This window comes from Phoca vitulina, unplaced genomic scaffold (genome assembly GCF_004348235.1).
Source record: "Phoca vitulina isolate PV1807 unplaced genomic scaffold, GSC_HSeal_1.0 scaffold47, whole genome shotgun sequence".
Taxonomy (NCBI): Eukaryota; Metazoa; Chordata; class Mammalia; order Carnivora; family Phocidae; genus Phoca; species Phoca vitulina.
In genome coordinates this window covers 11,163,402-11,183,639 of record NW_022589750.1, presented here as the reverse complement: position 1 = coordinate 11,183,639, position 20,238 = coordinate 11,163,402, and the positions used below count along the sequence as shown (strand labels likewise).

Below are 20,238 nucleotides of genomic sequence, written 5' to 3'. Positions count from 1 at the left end.
TCCAAAGTGGGGGAAGAGGAGACCTCCCTGACTTCATTTCTCTATAACCTAGAACAAAGCTAAGCAGCCTGGAGTTACGGCACTTCCCCTTTTGTGCCTCAGTTTCCTCATCTGTGAAATGGGGACAGCATAAGACCACTTTTTAGGGATGTAGTGGCGACTAGATGAGAGAACATCTATAAAGCGCTTGATCATGGCCTGCCTCCTGGCCCGTGGGGGTGGAACAGAGCTGGAGTGCCTGCCCAGGGTCCCTGACCCCCGGCCCCTGCCCTGGGCCAGGGCGGGAACTGTGAGATCTCAGGGAAGAGTGACTCCAACGACTTCCGCCGGCTCCTGGCCGCTATGGAGGTGCTGGGCTTCAGTGGTGAGGACCAGGACAGCATCTTCCGCATCCTGGCCTCCATCCTGCACCTGGGCAACGTCTACTTCGAGAAATATGAGGTGAGAGAGCCCACAGCCTGCCGTGGGGCCCTGGCACCCTCAGGACACAGGTCATCTCCTCAGAGGCTTGGGGGACATGGATATTTGCCTTTCCGGGGTACGCCATGCGCATTTCATTTGTTCTCTCTCCCACCCCTGCCCCCACCATTGGGGTCATTCCTCTTTTTTTCTTATTGATGTATGAGAGCTTTTTACATATGAGAAGAAAACCAACCCTTTGTCCTTGATGGGAATTGCCAGTATGTTTTCTGGCTTGTCATTTGTATTTTGATGTGTATCCAGGTGTTTTTTTTGTTTTTGTTTTTTATTGGTGTTTTGCTTGGTGGTTGGTTTGTTCTGTTTTGGTTTGGTTTTTTGCCATGTAGATTTTTCAGGTATTTTATTTATGAATCTTTTCTTAAATAAAATTTAGATTTTGTATCATTTTTAGAGAGACACTTATCTCTCTAAAATTGTAACAGCGTTCTCCCATCATTTTTTTCAAAACTTTTTATGGTGTGTTTGTGTGTGTTCACATTTAATCTTTGGTTCGTCAGGAATTTATCCCCGTAAGGTGTGAGGTAGGAACGCAATTCCTTTTTTTCCATACAATTATTCAATTACCCTAATCCTGTAATTGAAGAAATAAATATTTATCATGTACTAAATTCTCACGTACATTTATGCCTAATTCTTGATTTCCTGTTGTGCTTCATTAAACTGTGTTGTGTGTCTATCTCCACACTGTTTTGTTTGTTTAAGATTTTATTTATTTATTTGAGAGAGAAAGAGAGAGAGCACGAGCAGGGGGAGGAGTAGAGGGAGAGGGAGAAGCAGGTTCCCTGCTGAGCAGGGAGCCCAACCCTGGGCTCCATCCCAGGACCCTGAGGTCATGACCCAAGCTGAGGGCAGACGCTTAACCGACTGAGCCACCCAGACGCCCCTAAAATTCTCTACAGTGTTTTAATTATTGTAACTTTAAAACGTGTTTGACTGTCTTGTAGGGTCCCCTTCACTCCCCTTCTATCTCAGAATTTTCCTGGTTTTTCTAGCCTATTCATGTTTTTTATATGAACTTTAAATTGAGTTATCTACTTTAAAACACACTGCTGTTGGTATTTGGCATAGACGGACGCGCAGGAGACGGCCTCGGTGGTGAGTGCCCGGGAGATCCAGGCCGTGGCCGAGCTGCTGCAGATCTCCCCCGAGGGCCTGCAGAAGGCCATCACCTTCAAAGTGACCGTGAGTCCCCAGGCCCCGGAGCTGTCAGAGCCTCCCGCCTGCACTTGGACGACGTAGGCTGCTCCCTCCACCTCAAATGCTCTTCCCTTTCCTACACGTACTCATCCTTCAAGACCTGATGCAAGCATCCCCCCATCCAGGGAGCCGCCCCCACCCCTGTCTGGGTCATTACCTCCCCTGGGCTCTCACAGCCCCTGGCCCTTTGTCCCTTCCCAAGGCTGATCTCGCTGGGTCTGTCTGCTTATGCCTCTGTCTCCCCCATTAGACCAGCGGCCCTGCCCCCGCCAGCTGCATAGCCAGGCGGAAGGGGGATGAGTGTGTCCTGTTCTGCCTCTGGCCGGCTGTGTGCTTGACACCAGTCACACCATCATTCTGGCTCTCTTCCCCGTGCCCCCCCTGATCCTCCGGGGGCTTCCTGGAGGTGGCGGCCAGCCCGCTGTCATTCAGGGGCCTCATCCCTCCCCAGGAGACAATGCGAGAGAAGATCTTCACCCCGCTGACCGTGGAGAGTGCCGTGGATGCCAGGTGAGGCCTTGCTCCTCCCCGCCCGACCCCCAGATCCCTGCCCCCCACCCCCGCACCGTGCCCACCTGGCCCAGCACCATCTCTGCTCCAGAGACGCCATCGCCAAGGTGTTGTACGCGCTGCTCTTCGGCTGGCTCATCGCCCGGGTCAACGCACTGGTGTCTCCCCTGCAGGACACGCTGTCCATCGCCATCCTGGATATCTATGGCTTCGAGGTAGGGCTGCACGGGTGGGTGAGGGGCAGGGGACATAAAGCCTCATCTCCCTCCCTTCGCTGTCGACAGCATACACCGTCATCTGCCCCTGATCTCCTCTCCTTCACTCACGCACAAGCACTCCCCGAGGCCACGGAAGGCGGGGGGGGGGGGGGCACTGGGCGGCCGGGGCCGGGGAGCGGGGCCCTGGGTGGGGACACGTGAGCTACTGGCCAAGGAGGGAGCAGCCCAGCCTCACTGCCCACCTGGCAGGACCTGAGCTTCAACAGCTTCGAGCAGCTGTGCATCAACTATGCAAACGAGAACCTTCAGTACCTTTTCAACAAGATCATCTTCCAGGAGGAGCAGGTGTGCGGAGCCTCCCTTAGCCGTCCTGTCCCCTCCTGACTGGCCAGTGGGCCTCCTTGGAGCCAGACAGGATAATGCTGGCTCTTTAAGCACAAACCGGGGGTGATCAGGCAGAGCGCCGGGAAAGGCATTCTAAGCCAAGGACCAGCACCTGTGAAGGCCTGTGCTCTGGACGGGGAAGATGCTGGGTGCTGAGCTGACAAAAGCCCTCTTGTGGTGGTGGTGGGGGTCCTCCCCTGCTTCAGGGCTGTCCCAGGCGGAGGGTGGAACAGGGCTCAGAGATGGTTCGTGTTGCCGTCCTAGGGAGTGAGCTTCCTGTGCAGGCAGAAATGCCCCTGGCCAGGCCCCTTCAGATGGATCCCGCCTGGGAGGCAGGGTGGATGGGGCCTGGGCAGGGTGAGGAGGCTGAGCGCCTGACGCCCGCAGGAGGAGTACATCCGGGAACAGATCGACTGGCGGGAGATCACCTTTGCCGACAATCAGCCGTGCATCAACCTCATCTCACTAAAGCCCTATGGTATCCTGCGCATCCTCGATGACCAGTGTTGCTTTCCCCAGGTGAGCCACGGACGCTGTGTGAGCCTGGTCAGGTCGCTCAGCGTCTCTGAGCCTCATGTCCTCATCAGGCCTAGGTCCTGCCTTCTCTGCTCTGGCCTGGGGTACAGGAGCTCGGGACACCCAACCTGCCATTCACGACCTGGGTGATGGAGGCTGGATAGGGGGCTGTGGGTGTCCAGAGGAGGGTACCAGCCTGGGAAGTCACAGAAGGCTTCCCGGAGGAGGTGACCTTGAGGTTGGGCCTCAAACTCTGATTGGAAGACACAAGTGGGGGGGGGTCTACTTAAGCCTCCCCACTTAGGACAGTGGGCAGCCGGAGGCGGCTGTGATTTGCTCCCTCCCAGCGCTTGCCGGGAAGCAGTCCAGGCTGGAGGGTCTGCCACTAGCCCCGGAACAGGGTGCCCAGGTCCCCTGCCCCCCCTCTGACCCCTGCCTGCCCACAGGCCACAGACCACACGTTTCTGCAGAAGTGCCATTACCACCACGGCGCCAACCCGCTCTACTCCAAGCCCAAGATGCCGCTGCCCGAGTTCACCATCAAGCACTACGCAGGCAAAGTCACCTATCAGGTGAGACCCAGGACAGCCTGCACGGCCTCTGGTGCCTCTGGCCCCCTGCTGATCCTCAGCTGTGTGACCTCAGGCAAATTGCCTTACCTCTCTGGGCCTATCTCTACGACATCTGGAAAATGGGGATAATGATAGTGTGGTGAGTGTGGAAGCCTAGGGCTGCGGTGGGTGATAAAGAGTAGCTGTTATCAGTAATGATGCAGTCGCTCTGTTATCTCAGACACATTCCTGCCCTGGAGGTGTCTCAGGCCAGGATTCCAAGCTTCTGTCTCCACTTAGGCCTTGTTTTCCTCATCTGTAGGACAGACACAGGACAGTGTCCTCCACTGAGGATGGGGGCCAAGACCCAGACTGGTTATGTGCCCCCCTCCCCAGAGGATGGGAAGGGTAGTGGGGGCAGAAGGGGAGGGGACCACAGCAGGGAGAAGGGTCCAGTACCTCCTAGGACAGATAGGGAGATAGAGGCCTGTAGGGGCAGGGCCAGGGTCCCCCAGGGGCTGGGAGCCCCTGACCCGCTATAGGGAGGAAGGGAGGTAGGAAGGGAGCAGACAGGCTGATGCACACTGGGGCATGTTATCCCCCTGCCCTGTCCCCCAGGCTGCGTGGGCTCCAACCCAAGCTGCCCCCTTGTTGCCCCTTTGCAGGTGCACAAGTTCCTAGACAAGAACCATGACCAGGTGCGCCAGGATGTGCTGGATCTCTTTGTGCGGAGCCGGACACGGGTAAGCAAGCCTCGTCTCCTGCTACTCTGCACCCCCCCTCCCCGAGCACCCAGACCACCATCAGGCCCCTCTCACAGTCCAGGAAATGGGGAGGTCCCCTAGGTACCCAGGTGCTGGTCCTGCCTCTGGTGCACCCTAGCTCCAGCCAGGCTCAGACCCTGATCTCAACCCTAACCCAGAGTCTTGCCTTGCTCTGTACTTTCTCCCATTTCTGGTCCTGCCCCTTGAAGGGTCGTGCCCCTGGCCAGCCCCATTGGATCGCCCTGCCTGTCCCCTGGCCCATCCTGGCCCTGCCCACCCAGCCGTGCCTTGCCCACCCAGCCATGCCCAGCCCTATCCCTTCACTGAGCAGTTCTCCCAAATAGCCCTGTTGTTCTCAGTCACTCACCCCATTCTCTGGGCCTCCGCCTTCTTCTCTGTCAAATGGGCACCCTCCTGAGGTCATTGCCAGAGTTCATGACCATGTGTGCAGGAGGCCACCTTGGGGCCAGGTGCACAGTCAGACTGAAGAAAAAAAGTCAGCCCGACCATGAGACGGGTCCCTTGGAAGGTGCTGTGCACCCTGACTTGAGAGGTGTTTAATCCAAGAGGACAGCGGCCTTGCAGAGAGAGGGCTGGGGCCCAGGGAGGTAGTTTTCTTATCCTTCTGGTTTGGAGATTTGACTCTTTTTGTTTTTAATGCCTTTTGTCCCCACCCACCCCCACCCCCGCCCACCAACCTCTGTTTCCTCGTTTCTGTCTCTCGGCCCCCTACCCCACTGTGTCTTCCTGTCTTTTGGCGCCTCGACCACTGCCCCGGCCTCAGGTGGTGGCACACCTCTTCTCCAGCCACACCCCACAGGCTGCCCCTCAGCGCCTGGGCAAGAACAGCTCCATCACTCGGCTCCACAAGGCACATACAGTGGCCGCTAAGTTCCAACAGTCACTCCTGGATCTGGTGGAAAAGATGGAGAGGTGAGCACGCAGGTGGGTGGGCACCCAGCCTCACCTCTGACCCACCCCACAACCTGCAGGGGTAAGCACTTCCCTTCTCTGGGGCCTCACACCGCCCTCCTCCCGCCCCTGTGCAGGTGTAACCCCTTGTTCGTACGTTGCCTGAAGCCCAACCACAAGAAGGTATGTGATGGCTGAGGTCCCTGGGAGAGTCAAATCCTCTCCCCCGTGCTGTGTGACCTGGGGCAAGTGGCTGTGCCTCTCTGGGCCTCCATCTGCCCAGCCCACTGTGGGGACTGTTTGTCATTGCTAGTGCCCGTGGCACATGGGTGGGCCAGTGTGCAAACTCCCTATCTGGGCCCTCCTTACAGGAGCCAGGCCTCTTTGAGCCAGATGTGGTAATGGCGCAGTTACGCTATTCGGGGGTGCTGGAGACTGTGCGAATCCGCAAGGAGGGCTTTCCAGTGCGCCTGCCCTTCCAGGTGTTCATCGACAGGTACTGCAGTCAGCGTGGTTCCTGAGCTCCACAGATCCTTACCCAGCTCCCCCATGGCCCCAGGAATACAGAACCCAGGCAGGACAGAGCTTGCCATGCACAGTTGCTCAGGTTGTGTACTACACAAGATCATTACGTGCTGGCTGTCACAGAGCAGATATATTTTTTGTTCCGCATTTTTTCGTACTTTTATTGTGTGTGTGTGTGTGTAGAGATTCCATACAGTAACTTTAAGCTGTTATGACAAGTTTCCAGCAGATGGCAGTAAAGTGTCTTATTCAACTGAAACCACAGGTACCGCTGTCTAGTGCCCCTCAAACACGATCTGCCAGCCAGTGGGGACATGTGCGTGTCGCTGCTGAGCCGCCTGTGCATGGTCATGCCAAATATGTACCGCGTCGGTGTCAGCAAGGTGAGTCCCAGCCCACATGCGGCCCCTGGAAGCCTCAAGTTCAGGGGCTTCAGAACTCGAGCCAGGGCAATGCCCCGACTAAAGACTACCAGCCCAGAGGCAGTGCAGTGGAGCTTGGCCAGTGGGAGGCTAGTCCTGTCTCCGGCCCTTTGCTCGGGCCGCTCCCACTGCCTAGTTCCCCGTCGCTGCTCCTCCCACCTCTGGGCGCTCAGCCCGTCCATGCCTCACCGCCCACCTCCCCTCCTCAGCTGTTCCTCAAGGAGCACCTGCACCAGCTGCTGGAGAGCATGCGAGAGCGCGTCCTGCACCTGGCAGCCCTCACGCTTCAGCGCTGCTTCCGAGGCTTCCTCATCCGACGGCGGTTCCGCTCGCTGCGCCGCAAGATCATCCTGCTGCAGAGCCAGGCCCGGGGCTACCTGGCCAGGTGCGGGGCCCACGTGGGGCAGGACTCGCAGGCCAGGCCTGAGCTGGGGTACTAAGCTCTCCATCCCGGAGGCGTGCAAGCTGAGAGTGGGGCCTCTGCGGGAAGGATGTTCGGACTCTCTCTGTCTCTGCGTTTGGATGATCTTCCCACCTAAGCCCCTGGCCCTTGTGATCTTTCCAGCCAAGAGGGGCCCCAGCCGGCATCCTAGGAGCCCTGGGACGACAACCCGATGGGATGCACGTGCTCCAGGCCCTGCCACTTAATTTGCTGTGTGGCCTTGGCCAAGTCACTGCGCCTCTCTGAGCTCCACAGGGCTCCCACAGTGAACCCTGGGCGCTGATACCCAGGCCAGGCTGGCGTGGGCATCTCTGCACCTTGGCCACCCTGTGATCCCAACCCCTGCCCTCCCCACCCGCCCCCCAGACACTTCTTTCCACCCCACCCTCAGGCAGCGGTATCAGCAGATGAGGAGAAATCTGGTGAAGTTCCGGTCCCTGGTGCACACGTACATGAACCACCGGCATTACCTCAAGGTGCAGGCCTACCCCTCGCCCTGCTCCTGGGAGCCAGGCGGCAGGGGGAGGGGGGAGGCACTTAGCATCCAGGAGGGGCCTCTTGGCCTCACACCGTCTTGGGTTCCAGTCCCCACTCTGCCACTCGCTAGCTGTGACCTTGGCCTTCCCTATCCTCACTTTCCCCGCCTACCCCCTGGGGTTGTGGAGGGGATTCTGCGAGAGGTTGCATGTGAAGGATTTGGCCTGTGCTGGGTTCACGGCGGGGCCTTTGGTAGTCGGGTATGATGGAATTTGTCGACCTGAGTAGCACTAGATCTATGGTTTTGCTCTTACCTTAATGCCCATCTTGGCCTGTTGTCATATAAACCAACCACCAGAAAGACAAATGTAGTCCCCAAAGCCTTGAAGAACCCCCTGGCTTCTACTGAAGGCTTTGTGGAGCCATAGAGGAGGGGACTCCGTCACACTGCCCAGAAATCCCCCTGTATTTCCCTTTCCCCGAAGTATTACTCCCTCTGCCTCGTGCCTCTGTGTCTTTCTCGATCTTTCTCCCTGCCCTTCCTGTTTATCTGGCCATACCTTTGCCTCCTCTCTGCCGCCTGGGAGGCCTTGTGCGAGCTGGCTCGAGCTGTCTCCCCCCACCCCCCGGCCTGGGGCCTGCCGTCACCTCTGCCCACCATTCCCCCGCCTTGACCATCTGCTCTCCTGCAACTGAGGGCAGAGCGGAGGCTCCGGGCAGAGGAGGCGCGGCTCCGGGAGCTGGAGGTGGGTGCAGGTGCTGGGCAGCAGCAGGGGCAAGAAGGGAGGCTGGCAGACGGGACTTGTGGCAGGCCTGCCCCTCACTCAGCGCTGTCCCTCCAGGAGCTGAGCAAGCGGGAGGTAGTGGCCGTGGGGCACCTGGAGGTACCCGCTGAGCTGGCGGGACTCTTGCAAGCTGTGGCAGGTCCGTGAGTGCTGGACGCTGTGGTGGGGGTGGGGCGCGGGCAGGAGTGGGAGTCTGGCCCTCATGCCCTCCCGCCTCCCCACAGGCCTCAGACCGGCCCGGGTGCCCCGGGTGGCCCCTGTGCGGACCCCCCGGCTCCAGGCCGAGCCCCGTGTCACACTGCCCCTGGACATCAACAACTACCCCATGGCCAAGTTTGTCCGATGCCACTTTAAGGTAAAGGCTGGCGTGGACCCACGCGGCCCTGGCCAGTGGGCACTGACCGATGAGAACTGATACTGCTGTCAGCCTGGGCCAGGCTCCTGGCCGTGCCCTGTGCTGTGGGGTATGAGCCCCTGAGGTGCTGGATCATGAGGAGCCTGGGGACTCCAGGGGAGGGCTGGACGGAAGTGGGGGGCCCTCAGGGGCTTAGGAAGCGGCCGTTTGCCCACCAGTTGGAACTATTTCAGAAATTTACCAACCGGTCGAGCCACAGGACATCATCCCGGCTCTCATTCTGGGCTCTCCAGGGGGCTCAGATGGTCTCCACCCCCAGCCTGCTGACGGCCAGTGTCTGCCCCCCTTCAGGCCTCAGTATCCCCATCCAGCCACTGGGGAGAGGAGCCCTTACCTCTCTGGCTCTGCCCCTTCCTGGCACAGAGCAGTGGATCCAGATGTGCCCACGAGCCCCGGCTCTGGCCCCACGCCCCTGCCCTGTGCCCGCAGGAACCTGCCTTGGGGATGCTGACCGTGCCCCTGAGGACACCCCTCATGCAGCTGCCGGCAGAGTGCCATGCGGAAGCTGTGAGCGTCTTCAAGTTGGTAAGGGTCCGCCAGGCCACCTTGGAAGTCTTAGGCCGTGAGGCTCCTTGTCTTGCCCTCCTGGGTCGTCCACTAGCCCAGGCCATTTAGCCCAGCCCTCCTCTTTGGAGGAAAGACTTCTGGGGAGGGTGGGGGTGGGGGGATGGAATCTGGGCCCCTCTCTGGGCTAGGGCTAATCCCACTTTGAGGATTGGAAGCCTTTCTTCTCCCAGCCGTCTTCCTGGCAAAGAGGCTGCCCCAGAGCCTCTGTGGAGCTTCCCAGCGACACCAAGAATAGATCCAGGTCCTCTGCTCGAGGACTTCCTAGTCCGAAGGGGGAGGCAGAGCAGACCTGACCAGTGACGACTAGTGTGGACAGAGGTTAGGCACGGAGGCCAGGAAGTCTAACTGGACCCCTAATCCAGCTCTGGACAGAATCAGAGAGGGCTTCCTGGTGGGAGGGTGGGGGGTGGACATTTGAGCTAGACTGGAAGGAGTCAGAATCTGCTAACCAAGACAGATGGAAAAGGCACAGAGAGAAGAAAAAGTTGATGGAGTCAGAACACATCAATTGATGAAAGTCGGAAGGACAGAAGCAAGAGGGGGTCCCAAGGCCCTGTCTGCCAGATCCAGAACTTGGATTTCATTCCACGGGCCCTGGGGAGCCAAGGAAGGTGCTTCCGAGGGAGGGGTGTGGTCAGACATGAATGTTAAAAAGCACTCTCTGGGGCCTGGATGGAGCAGGAGGTGAGGGGCTGGCTCGAGGCCAGGGATGCAGGGAGGGGCTGGGGCTGTATGGGGAGCGCTCGTGGAAGCTTCGTGAGCAGGAGAGAAAAGTCAGTATGCGCTTTGGATCTTGACTTTTCTCATAGTTGGCACAACCCACCTGGTCATTTGGGACAGGGTATGGCAGTTTTATTGTAACCTGGGGGGCTGTTATATGACCTTTCCTGGGACACGTGGGAGGGACGTGAGAGGGGTGCATGTTGGGGGTGGTGGGACCCTGGCAGGAACCACCTTCCAAGAGGCCCAGGAGAGTCTGTCTGTGGCCCAGATCCTGCGTTTCATGGGCGACCCCCACCTGTACGGCGCCCAGGAAAACGTCTTCGGGAACTACATCGTGCAGAAGGGGCTGGCGGCGCCCGGACTGCGGGATGAGATCCTGGCACAGCTGGTCAACCAGGTGTGGCGCAACCCCAGTGCCCACAATGCCGAGCGGGGCTGGCTCTTGCTGGCTACCTGCCTCAGCGGCTTTGCACCTTCCTCGCACCTCAGCAAGTACCTGCTCAAGTGAGTGGAACCGGCCAGGGCCAGGGCCTGAGGATGGTGACACTGGCGTGAGGCCACCACCCCACCCCACCCCCGCCGGGCGGGATGTCAGAGGTCGGGCCAGGAGTGAGGTCTCTGTGCTTGCAAGCTCGGGCACTGGGGCTGGTCAGGGGCTGGTCTCTCCGTCTCCACCGGGCTCAGAGCAAGAAACAAGGGGGCAGGTCTTCACTCTGGAGGGTAGGGCTCAGGAAAAACTTGGTAAAGGACTTGCAGAGCTCAGAGGACAGCCCACACCGGGGTCTGGGGAATTTGGGAAAAAGGCGCTGATCTCTCACGTCATGGGAGTAGAGCCAGGTGGTTAGGAGGATAGACTCTGGACGCGAGAGGGTCTGGGTTCAAATCCCAGCTCAACCTCTTAAAATGCCGGAAGTGCTATGCGAGTCTAGCTCTTGTCAGCATCTTGATGATATGGATGATGACAATGATGATGATGTCCCCATGCTGGGTGAGAAGGGTGATCTGCAGAAGAAAGGGTTCAGGCAGGCCCCGGGTGCAAAGCCCAGCTCTGATACTTCCCTGCTGTGTGACCTGGGGCAAGTCACTGCCCTTCTCTGAGTCTCCTTCCTCACCTGTAAATTAGGATCGGCAACAGGACCCCACCTTACAGGGCGGCTGTGAGCCTCAGAGTATCCAGAGCTTCACCTGGGCCCTGTGCAGTAGGTGGGCAGCTCAGTGGGTCAGTCTTGTGAATCTGGGGCAGCAGGTTAGGACCACTGCCTTCCTGTCTGGGGCTTCCTGTGGGGACAGCTCTGGGTTCCCTCTTGCGGCCACTGGCCACCACGGGCCTGCTCCACTGTTGCTCCAGCAGCAGGGAGTGAGCCAGGGAGCCCGGTATGTGGAGTGCCTGCCCCTGGCGGGCATCAGTCTTGTTGCACTTGGGCCAAGTTGAACCCTCATGTCCATCTCTTGTATAGATGAGAAAGTGGAGGCAGGCTCAGAGGGGGCAGATGACCCCCTGGGAGGCTTGGTGAAGGGATGGAAAGCAGAGTCTTCCAGAGTCCAAGTTCTTGCCCATACCCTGCTGCAGCCCCTACCTTGTCAATGACATTTTGCTCCAACAAGCTTTGGTGGGCCTTCCTGGAACCTCTTTGGCTTCTCCTTGGACCTCTGTGGTGGCTTGAGATACTTCTCGCTAGCCTGGGACCCTTTCAGCTTAGTCCTGGGACTCTGGGATAGCCTGAGCTCTTTTTTTAGTCTAGCCTCAGAACTCTGGGGCTCACCTGAGGCCCTTTCAGCCTAGTCCCGGACCTCTGGGCTCTCCCGGGACCCCTTCAGTATCATCCCAGAGCTCTGGACTATAGCCTGGGACCCTCCCGAGCTAGCCTCAGAGCTAGGGCCTTCTCAGCTTGACCTTAGAGCTCTGGGCTAGCCTGGGCCTCCCTCAGACTAGACTTAGAATCCCCCTCTATCGAGGGCTAGCCACAGATCCCTCTTCATCCTGGCTCCAACTCCCGCCCATCAGGTTTGTGTCTGATTACGGGCAGAATGGCTTCCAGGCTGTCTGTCAGCACCGTCTCATGCAGGCCATGGGCCGGGCCCAACAGCAGGGCTCCGGGGCTGCCCGCACCTTCCCCCCGACCCAGCTCGAGTGGAGAGCAACCCAGGAGAAGGCCAGCATGGCGCTGGATGTGGGCTGCTTCAATGGTGAGCTGTCCTCTCTCCACCGCGTGCTGCCTTCCCTCCTCCCTCTGTCCCTCACGGAGGGGCAGCTGGAGTCGGCAGGCCCCAGTATGCCCCGGGGGTCAGGAGAAGCTGGGGAGGGGCCCTCTGGGTGTGGCTCAGGAAAGAGGTCAGCATGTGGGGGTGGGGGCTGGACCTGGAATGGGGGAAGGGAGCTGGGGCAGGGAGGGTGCAGATCCAGGGTCCAGGACAAGAGTGGCGGAGCCTGAGAACGCGGTGCAGGCAGGGAAGTAGCAGGACTAGGGCCGCAGATGCATCCTGGCTGAGCCCAGCACCTGCTACTGTCCCAGGCGACCAGTTCTCCTGCCCGGTGCATTCCTGGAGTACGGGGGAAGAGGTGGCCGGAGACATTCTGAGGCACAGGTTGGCTCCTGGCAGGCCCCACCCAGCACACCCTTGGGAAGGAGGGAGGGGGAGGGGCGGGAGACCAGCCCCCCGCACCCACCATGGGGTCCACTCTGGCTTGGGGTCTGGCTCATGTTCCACGGTTTCTCCGGGCAGTACCTGTTGGCTCCATCTCTCATTTCTGCTCCTCCATGTGCTGTCACCAGGGGCCTGGCAGATGGCTGGCGGGGCTGGACAGTGGCCATGAAGAATGGAGTCCAGTGGGCAGAGCTAGCAGGCCACGACTACGTGCTGGACCTGGTGTCCGACCTCGAGCTGCTCAGGGACTTCCCGAGACAGAAGTCCTACTTCATCGTGGGTGCAGAAGGGCCCGTGGCCGGCAGGGGAGGCCCCAGAGCGTAGGTGGCTACCCCGGCCCTTCACGCAGATGGCCTCTCCTAGCGCACGGCTTTTCTCCCAGCTGCTGGTTCGGAGCTGAGTTCTAAACCTAAGCTTTAAGTAACCTCTACACCCACCGTGGGGCTCGTACTCACAACCCCAAGATCAAGAGTCAGATGCTCCGCTGCCCCCCAGGGCCCCACCTTTAAAGGGAGAGAGTCACCCATTTCCAGAGCCCAGAGGAGAACGTGGTGGTGGGGGGGGTGATTCTGGGAGGGCCATGATCTCGCAGGAGGTCAGCTGCTCCGTAACCCCCTGCCCTACAGGTTGTTTGGGAACAGCTGGGACTCAGATGAGGACACGCCCACCAGGCCCCAGTCCCAGGGACATGCGCCCAAAGTGGCTGACTCCGATGGGTACCGCAGCCACAACGAGGATGGTACAAATGGGGAGACTGGGGCCCAGAGAGGGACAGCGACCCACCAAGGTCAACCAGCAGTGACCACTGTCTCTGGTAGGGAGGGATCCTGGGGGCTGTGTGGGGTGATCAGCAGGAGAAAAGAGCTTGGCTTTTGTGTCCCCCAACCCCCAAACAGAGTCAGACAGCCTGGGAGAACCATCTGTGCCCCACAAAGGACTGGATGGCTACCTGGACAGCCTCTTCGACCCTGTGCTGTCCTATGGGGACGCGGTAGGGATGTGGGCGGGTGTTTGCAGACCCCTGGGACCACGTGTGCACACCAAGTCACATACTCACAGGGTGATGCAGGAGCCTCTCACAGCCAGGGTCGGTGGGGGGGGGCATGTCTCGTCTGGGTCTCTGCTGGGGGCCCGGCAAAGGATGAGGATGTCCTCATGGCTAGAGATGCTCCTGGCTGACCCCAGAAGGACCCACAGCTAAAGGTCCAGGGCCCCCCCTCCCCCTCCGGTGGGAGCCAGCCCCCTCAGGCACCCTTGCTCATTCCGGGAACTCCCAGGAGCCCCTCCGTGGCATGATGTGGGCCCTGAGAGGACACAGCGCCTCTTTGAATCTGTTTACTCTCCTGTGGGAGGGGGGATGGGTTTGCGGAGCTTGCAGGGCTGTGGGAATACTGACCATGAGGCCGCATGAGCGGAGGCTGGGCATGGAGCAGACACTAGGCTGGCGGGAGGCCCCGGGGACAGAGGAGGTGGCCGGTGTCAGGTGCCCGTTGCCATGGAACCTCGGGAGTATGGCGGTGAGAGGCAGACACTTGAGCCACCTGCTGCCCCCAGGACCTGGAGAAGCCAACGGCCATTGCCTACCGCATGAAAGGGGGAGGCCAGCCTGGTGGCAGCGGCAGAAGCAGCCCTGAAGACCCCCCCAGGAGACCCCCAGAGCCAAAGCCAAAGCCAAAGCCAAGTCAGTGCCTGCCCCCAGGGTGGTTCCAGGGTTGGGCGAGGTGAAGGGGGGCTCCTTCACCTGCTAGGATGGAGGCAGCCATGGGCCGCCTGGTGGGGGTGAGACAGCAGCAGGGCGGGGGTTAGCTAGGGAATTCCCACTTGCCGCCATCTCCCACCCCTTGAGATCCACGCCCTCTGACTTGCCTCCCCCCGCCCCCACCCCCACCCCCCAGTCCCAGGCCTGGATGCCTCCACGCTGGCTCTGCAGCAAGCCTTCATCCACAAACAGGCCGTCCTCCTGGTGAGTGCCGGCTGGGCTGCGGGAGGTGCCCTGAGCACGGGGCCTGCCCGGTCACCACCACCACCTCTCCCCAGGCCCGGGAGATGACCCTGCAGGCCATGGCGCTCCAGCAACAGCCTCTGAGTCCCACCCCAAGGCCCTTGCCCCCGGAGGTGAGCCTGGCCTGCCCAGGTGAGCTCTGTGCTGCTCTGGGGCAGTAGGCCCGCAGCCTATTGTGGGCAAACATGGGGTCCCTGAGGACAGGCCGGTGTGCGCACCGGAAAGCGCAGCCTACGCCCTGTTCTCTGCAGAAACCCCTAGCGCCAGAGCCACGGCCGAAGTTTGTGGGCACTGGACCCCCAGCCAAGCCTGTACTCCCGCGCTCCACTCCAAAGCCTTTGGCCCCAGCCCCTCTGGCCAAGGCCCCGAGACCCCCCACCAAGCCCGTGGCCGCCCCCATTCTAGCTCAGGACCGGCTTTGTCCGGAAACCAGTGAGTGTCCTATGCCAGCGGGGGTGGCAGGTGGTTCCCAGGACAGGACTGGGACTGTAGCTATGTCCCTGTGGCCTTACCCTGTCCCCCACCCGCACCCCGCACCCCTCGCCCACAGCTTCTCCCTGCCCGGATCTGGTCCGGTATTCAACGCTCAACTCGGAGCACTTCCCACAGCCCACACAACAGATCAAGAACATCGTCAAGCAGTACCAGCAGCCGCTGCGGGGAGGCCGGCCCGAGGCCCTCAGGTCAGCTCTGCCCCGTCCCCGCCCTCCGGGCCTCGGGAAGAGTGGCCTCCTCACCGCGTGGCCGTCAGCCGGGTGGCCGTTCACCCGGGGGGCAGCCCGCTGCCCAGCCCCCTTCAGGGAGTGAGTTTGCTCATGCAGATGGTCCAGACGAGCCCTTCAGCCAGAGGAGGGCCTAGACTGCTGCTCTCTAGGTTGTGCTGTGTGACCTCAAGCCAGTCTCTGATCCTCTCTGGGTGCTCACGTGTAACGGTGGGGGTGGGGGGTGGAGGAAGAAGTTCCCTATTACAGGAGTTTGTGGCTGGGAAGAAGAAACTCTTGTCCGATCCCAGCAGGAAGGATGGCGGAAAGGTGTTTGTGAAGCGGCCAGACCCCCACGAGGAGGCGCTGATGATCCTCAAGGGGCAGATGAGCCACCCAGCGGCAGCATCTGGCAGCCAGGTGGGGGGCACTTCCGGGCTGGGCCCCAACAGGATAGAAGACAAAGCGGGGCGTTAGAAATTCAGAAACCTGCTGCCCCTGCCACTGCCCCCTTCCTGGGTGCCCCGTCTTGCCCCCTGAGCACTCTCTTTGTGGTGGGGACAGGTGCCCAGAGAGGCCGTGGCCTTGGTCAAGCCAGTGACCAGCACCCCAAGGCCATCCATGGGACCTACACCAGGTGAGAGGCCAGGAGGGAGGGACACGAGGGTCCAGGTGTATGAGTGAGCCTGTGTGCGCACAGGGGAGTCCTGGTCTACGTGTCCGTGGCATGTGTGTGTGTCTGTGTCCCTGAGCCCCCGTGGACCTACTGTGTGCACATTTGTGTAAGTATATCGGCACTTAAATAACACTGATTTCAGGCCAGACCCACTCTGGCCTCACTAAATCCTCACTAAAATCCTTCAAGGAAGTACTGTTTTTGTCTATACTTTACAGATGAGAAAACAGACACAGAGAGGTGAAGTGACTTGCCCAAGACCACACAGTTCAAAAGTGTCAGACCAGGGATCTAAACCCAAACCTCCTAGCCTCACAGTTGGAATCCTAATCTCTATGTTCTCTGCCTCATGGCAACCACGGTGAATCTTTAAACACATAAATCAAAAAAATAAATACATACATACATACATACATACATACATAAATCAGCTCACCTCATGTCCCTGCCAAAAGCTCTCCCATGACTCCTAGGATGAACTCCAGACTTCTCACTATGGTCTGTGAAACCCTGCACCATCTGCCCACCTCCCCAACCTCATCCCCTCCCACTCTCCCTTTGGCACACTCTGTTCCTGGAACACGGCAAGCCCACTCCTACCCCAGGGCCTTTGCACTTGCTGTAGGTAGAATGCTCTTCCCCAGAAGATCTTTGCATGCCTGGCCCTTGTATCATTCAGGTCTTGGTTCAGTGTCATCTCAGAGAGGTATGCCAGATCACGGAGACCGAAGGACCCTCACAGGCCAGCCCCTAGACTCTTTACTAAGTAGCCCAGATTTATTTCCATCCCAGCTCCTAGAACTGAGAGCTTTATCATGCCTTGTCTGTTCTATCTACACTTACCACAAGACTCGACACAAGGGCAGGCGCTTTGTCCGTACCGGTCACCCCCAGCCCGTAGCACAGACCTGCTGCATATACCAGGTGATCTATACATGTGTCAAATGAAGGATGGAGCCAGGGTGGAGCTGTATGATGGTGCGTGTGGCCTCATGATTGGTGTGTCTACAGCCAGGGGTGTGGGAAACCACTTAGCCCCAGCCCCTTCCCCGACAAGAGGTCACCCCCGATCCCCTTCCTCATCAGCACTGCCTCTCTCACTCATGCCTCTCCGACTCACTGTGCTCCCCAGGGCCGCCTTTGCGGTCGCTGGAGCCCCCTGAGGAGCCCCTGCAGACGCGGCTGCACCGCCTGGTGAACCCCAACTTCTACGGCTACCAGGACGCCCCCTGGCGGATCTTCTTGCGCAAAGAGGTACCTGGCCCGGCTGAAGCCAAGGGAGGGGCTGCAGGGGGGCAAAGCCCTCTCCCCTGCAAGGGGCAGGGAGGAGGGGCAGGGCTGGGGTGGGGCACGAGGTGGGGCCTCGCCTAGAGGAAGGAGTCAGGGCCAGGGGTCCTGGTGGTTTGGAGCCCGCTGTATCTAGGGGGTGGGTCCGGGTGTGAAGCAAAGTGAGGGGACTGTCCCAAGGGCCTCACTGGAGCCCCGATCCCACAGGTGTTTTACCCCAAGGACAGCTACAGCCACCCTGTGCAGCTAGACCTCTTGTTCCGGCAGGTGAGGTCTTCTTTTCCCTTTCTGCCTCAGTGTACTCATCAGGGCAATGGGTACATAGACTAGCTGTCTGCAGATTTCGTTTCTGTACTCTTGGATTTGGGGTGCTTGACCACAGTGAGGATGGGAAGCTGTTCTACTGAATTTCCCACCCTCATGGACAAGGTCAGTAAGCCCACAATTTGATTTAACCAGACACACCATTTGTCTGAGCTAGGTGGGACTCAGAAGTCAGATCCCAGCCCCAGCAAGCAGAGGAGAAAGCTAGGGCCCAGGAAGGGCGGCATGGGTTGTAGAAGAGAGGAGGAAGGAGGGGCGCCTGGGTGGCTCAGATGGTTAAGCGTCTGCCTTCGGCTCAGGTCATGATCCCAGGGTCCTGGGATCGAGCCCCACATCGGGCTCCTGGCTCGGCGGGGAGCCTGCTTCTCCCTCTCCCTCTGCCTCTCTCCCTGCTCATGCTCTCCCTCTATCTCTCTCAAATGAATAAATAAAAAAATCTTAAAAAAAAAAAAAAAGAGAGGAGGAAGGAGGGGGGCCTTTGTAAATGGGATCTGATTCACACAGATGACCCACTGCTGTAGAAATAGGACCCTCTGCGTTCCCACTCCCACTAGACCAGTCCAGCCTGGGCTCCCAGCGGGGGGAGTCTCACCAGCCACCCGCATTGCGGCCCATTCCCACAGATCCTCCATGACACGCTCTCCAAGGCCTGCCTGCGCATCTCCGAGGACGAGAGGATGAAGATGAAGGCCCTGTTTGGTACCGTGGGGGGCGGGAAAGGACACGGATGGGGCAGCCAGCTAGAGTCAGGCCAGTGCTTTCCCAGAGGGAGATCGGGGCTGACAAACCCAGCCCCGTTTGCCTCCCAGACAGCCCTCCTGGCTCTGCTTCTGGCCTCTTCCATGGCTAGGTGCCAGGCTGAGTTCAGTTTTGCCTGACACACAGTGTGGCCCTAGCCATCCTTTCTGTCTGTGTAGACACTGAGAACACGCTGTTCCAGTACCTTCTTGCCGGGTGTCAGCCTCCCTCCCTGCAATGTGGGCTGGCAGGGGAGGAGGAGGGAGGGTTCTGACCTGACCCGGCATCCCTTAGCCCAGAACCAGCTGGACACACAGCGGCCCCTGGCAACGGAGAGCGTGAAGCGGGCCGTGGTTAGCACCGCACGCGACAGCTGGGAGGTCTACTTCTCCCGCCTCTTCCCCGCCACGGTGCGAACCCCCTGCCGGCCCCCACTCACCCAGGGGCTTCAGGGAGGAGGCTAGAAGACTCTCACGTGTCCCTTATCCCCGCCCCAGGGCAGCGTGGGCACCGGTGTGCAGATCCTAGCTGTGTCGCACACAGGCATCAAGCTCCTGCGGATGGTCAAGGGCAGCCGGGAGGCTGGCGGGCAGCTGCGGGTCCTGCGCACGTACAGGTGACCGGCGGGCGAGACCGGGGCTGGCTGGAGATGGGCGCGGACCGGCAGAGTCGCATCTCCTCCCCGACTCTTTCCCCAGCCGACTGCCGAGTGCCTGTAACGTGCCAGGCTCTGTGCCAAGCCCTTTTAAGCAAGTCCATTTTATAGACGGGGAAACTGAGGTTCAGTGAGAGAAGTGGCTTGTCTCAGGTCACACAGCCAGGAAGCGGATGAGCTAGAAGCCCACTACCCTGTCCCGCCCCTTAGACTGTACCCCAGCCCTGCCCTCCCCACTGCACAGTGGGGGCGTCTGTGTTGTGAACAGCCGAGTTTTGTTGCAGCGGGAAGGGCAAGGGTGCTCTGGCATAAGACCTCGCTGAGTCCTTGGACCCCTCCCCTACCAGCAGCCCCTTTTGTCGTCTGTCACACAAGGACAGGGATAGAGCCTCGCTCTCTGGTTGCGTGAAAGCCTCTTGCTTTGAAAGATGCAGAGAATTTGGTCAGTGGGTGAAAGAGATACATTTGTGTGGGCGAGATCTGGGAGGTTGGATTAAAAAACAAACAAAATGGAGCAAGGCAAAGGGTAGTGAGGGCTGGAGTGTGAGTTCACAGGGTGCTAGGAAATGAGCGGGAGCCACAAGCAGGATGGGGAGGGGACGCTGCGCAAGCTCCCCGGGTCCCGTGGTGGCAGGTGGCAGGGGGCTTGGGTGGAGCTGGGCTTTGGGAACGGTACAGGGCAGGAGCGGGAGGAGCAAGATGGGTAGGGAGGAAGGCGCCCTCCGGCCAAGGAGCCCTGCCTTTATGCCACTTTCCCGTTCTCCAGCTTTGCGGATATCCTGTTTGTGACCATCCCCTCCCAGAACATGCTGGAGTTCAACCTGGCCAGCGAGAAGGTCATCCTCTTCTCAGCCCGAGCTCACCAGGTCAAGGCCCTGGTGGACGACTTCATCCTGGAGCTGAAGAAGGTCAGGGTCCTCCTACGGATGCCCCCTCCTCAAGGGGCAGGGGGCGGAGAACAGGGCTCTCCTGCACCTGGACACACCAGCCGCACCTGCCTGGGAAGCATGGATGCCAGTGTGCGTGTGCGTGTGCGTGTGTGTGTGTCCAGAGACTTTGGTCATCTTTCAGGCCTTTCCATAGGCCGTGCTGCCTTCCACCTGGGACACCTGTTCCCACTTTTGCCGGCTCCTTCAGAAGCCTTTCCTGATGCCCTCATCACGGGTGTCACAGCACCCCCCACCCCCGAGCTCCAGGGCGAGTGCCCCCCTCGGCCTCCCTCAGCCTCCCTTCCTCCCGACTGGGCAGCCTCAGGCCCAGCAGCTGGCCTCAGTGGGGCAGCTTTGCTGAGGGACGGGATGGCTAAGGCCTATGCATGTGC

At 59.7% G+C, this 20,238-nt stretch overlaps 1 protein-coding gene across 1 annotated transcript in view; it reads left to right on the top strand.

The window, feature by feature from the left end:
* Positions 1-20,238, top strand: part of MYO15A (myosin XVA) — a 50,278-nt gene that overhangs the window by 13,004 nt on the left and 17,036 nt on the right. Inside the window, exons 11-47 of the mRNA XM_032431844.1 lie at positions 280-441; positions 1,549-1,662; positions 2,129-2,187; positions 2,279-2,402; positions 2,655-2,750; positions 3,177-3,308; positions 3,752-3,877; positions 4,522-4,599; positions 5,405-5,553; positions 5,670-5,715; positions 5,904-6,028; positions 6,323-6,440; positions 6,689-6,864; positions 7,313-7,395; positions 8,089-8,144; positions 8,241-8,322; positions 8,408-8,538; positions 9,028-9,123; positions 10,157-10,392; positions 11,894-12,075; positions 12,402-12,474; positions 12,663-12,854; positions 13,161-13,321; positions 13,431-13,525; positions 14,089-14,215; positions 14,430-14,497; positions 14,572-14,649; positions 14,788-14,968; positions 15,087-15,219; positions 15,552-15,657; positions 15,802-15,874; positions 17,046-17,167; positions 17,408-17,467; positions 18,148-18,223; positions 18,557-18,672; positions 18,760-18,878; positions 19,684-19,825. Coding sequence (XP_032287735.1) covers positions 280-441; positions 1,549-1,662; positions 2,129-2,187; positions 2,279-2,402; positions 2,655-2,750; positions 3,177-3,308; positions 3,752-3,877; positions 4,522-4,599; positions 5,405-5,553; positions 5,670-5,715; positions 5,904-6,028; positions 6,323-6,440; positions 6,689-6,864; positions 7,313-7,395; positions 8,089-8,144; positions 8,241-8,322; positions 8,408-8,538; positions 9,028-9,123; positions 10,157-10,392; positions 11,894-12,075; positions 12,402-12,474; positions 12,663-12,854; positions 13,161-13,321; positions 13,431-13,525; positions 14,089-14,215; positions 14,430-14,497; positions 14,572-14,649; positions 14,788-14,968; positions 15,087-15,219; positions 15,552-15,657; positions 15,802-15,874; positions 17,046-17,167; positions 17,408-17,467; positions 18,148-18,223; positions 18,557-18,672; positions 18,760-18,878; positions 19,684-19,825 — 4,293 coding nt within the window. The remainder of the gene's footprint in view (positions 1-279; positions 442-1,548; positions 1,663-2,128; positions 2,188-2,278; positions 2,403-2,654; positions 2,751-3,176; positions 3,309-3,751; positions 3,878-4,521; positions 4,600-5,404; positions 5,554-5,669; positions 5,716-5,903; positions 6,029-6,322; positions 6,441-6,688; positions 6,865-7,312; positions 7,396-8,088; positions 8,145-8,240; positions 8,323-8,407; positions 8,539-9,027; positions 9,124-10,156; positions 10,393-11,893; positions 12,076-12,401; positions 12,475-12,662; positions 12,855-13,160; positions 13,322-13,430; positions 13,526-14,088; positions 14,216-14,429; positions 14,498-14,571; positions 14,650-14,787; positions 14,969-15,086; positions 15,220-15,551; positions 15,658-15,801; positions 15,875-17,045; positions 17,168-17,407; positions 17,468-18,147; positions 18,224-18,556; positions 18,673-18,759; positions 18,879-19,683; positions 19,826-20,238) is intronic.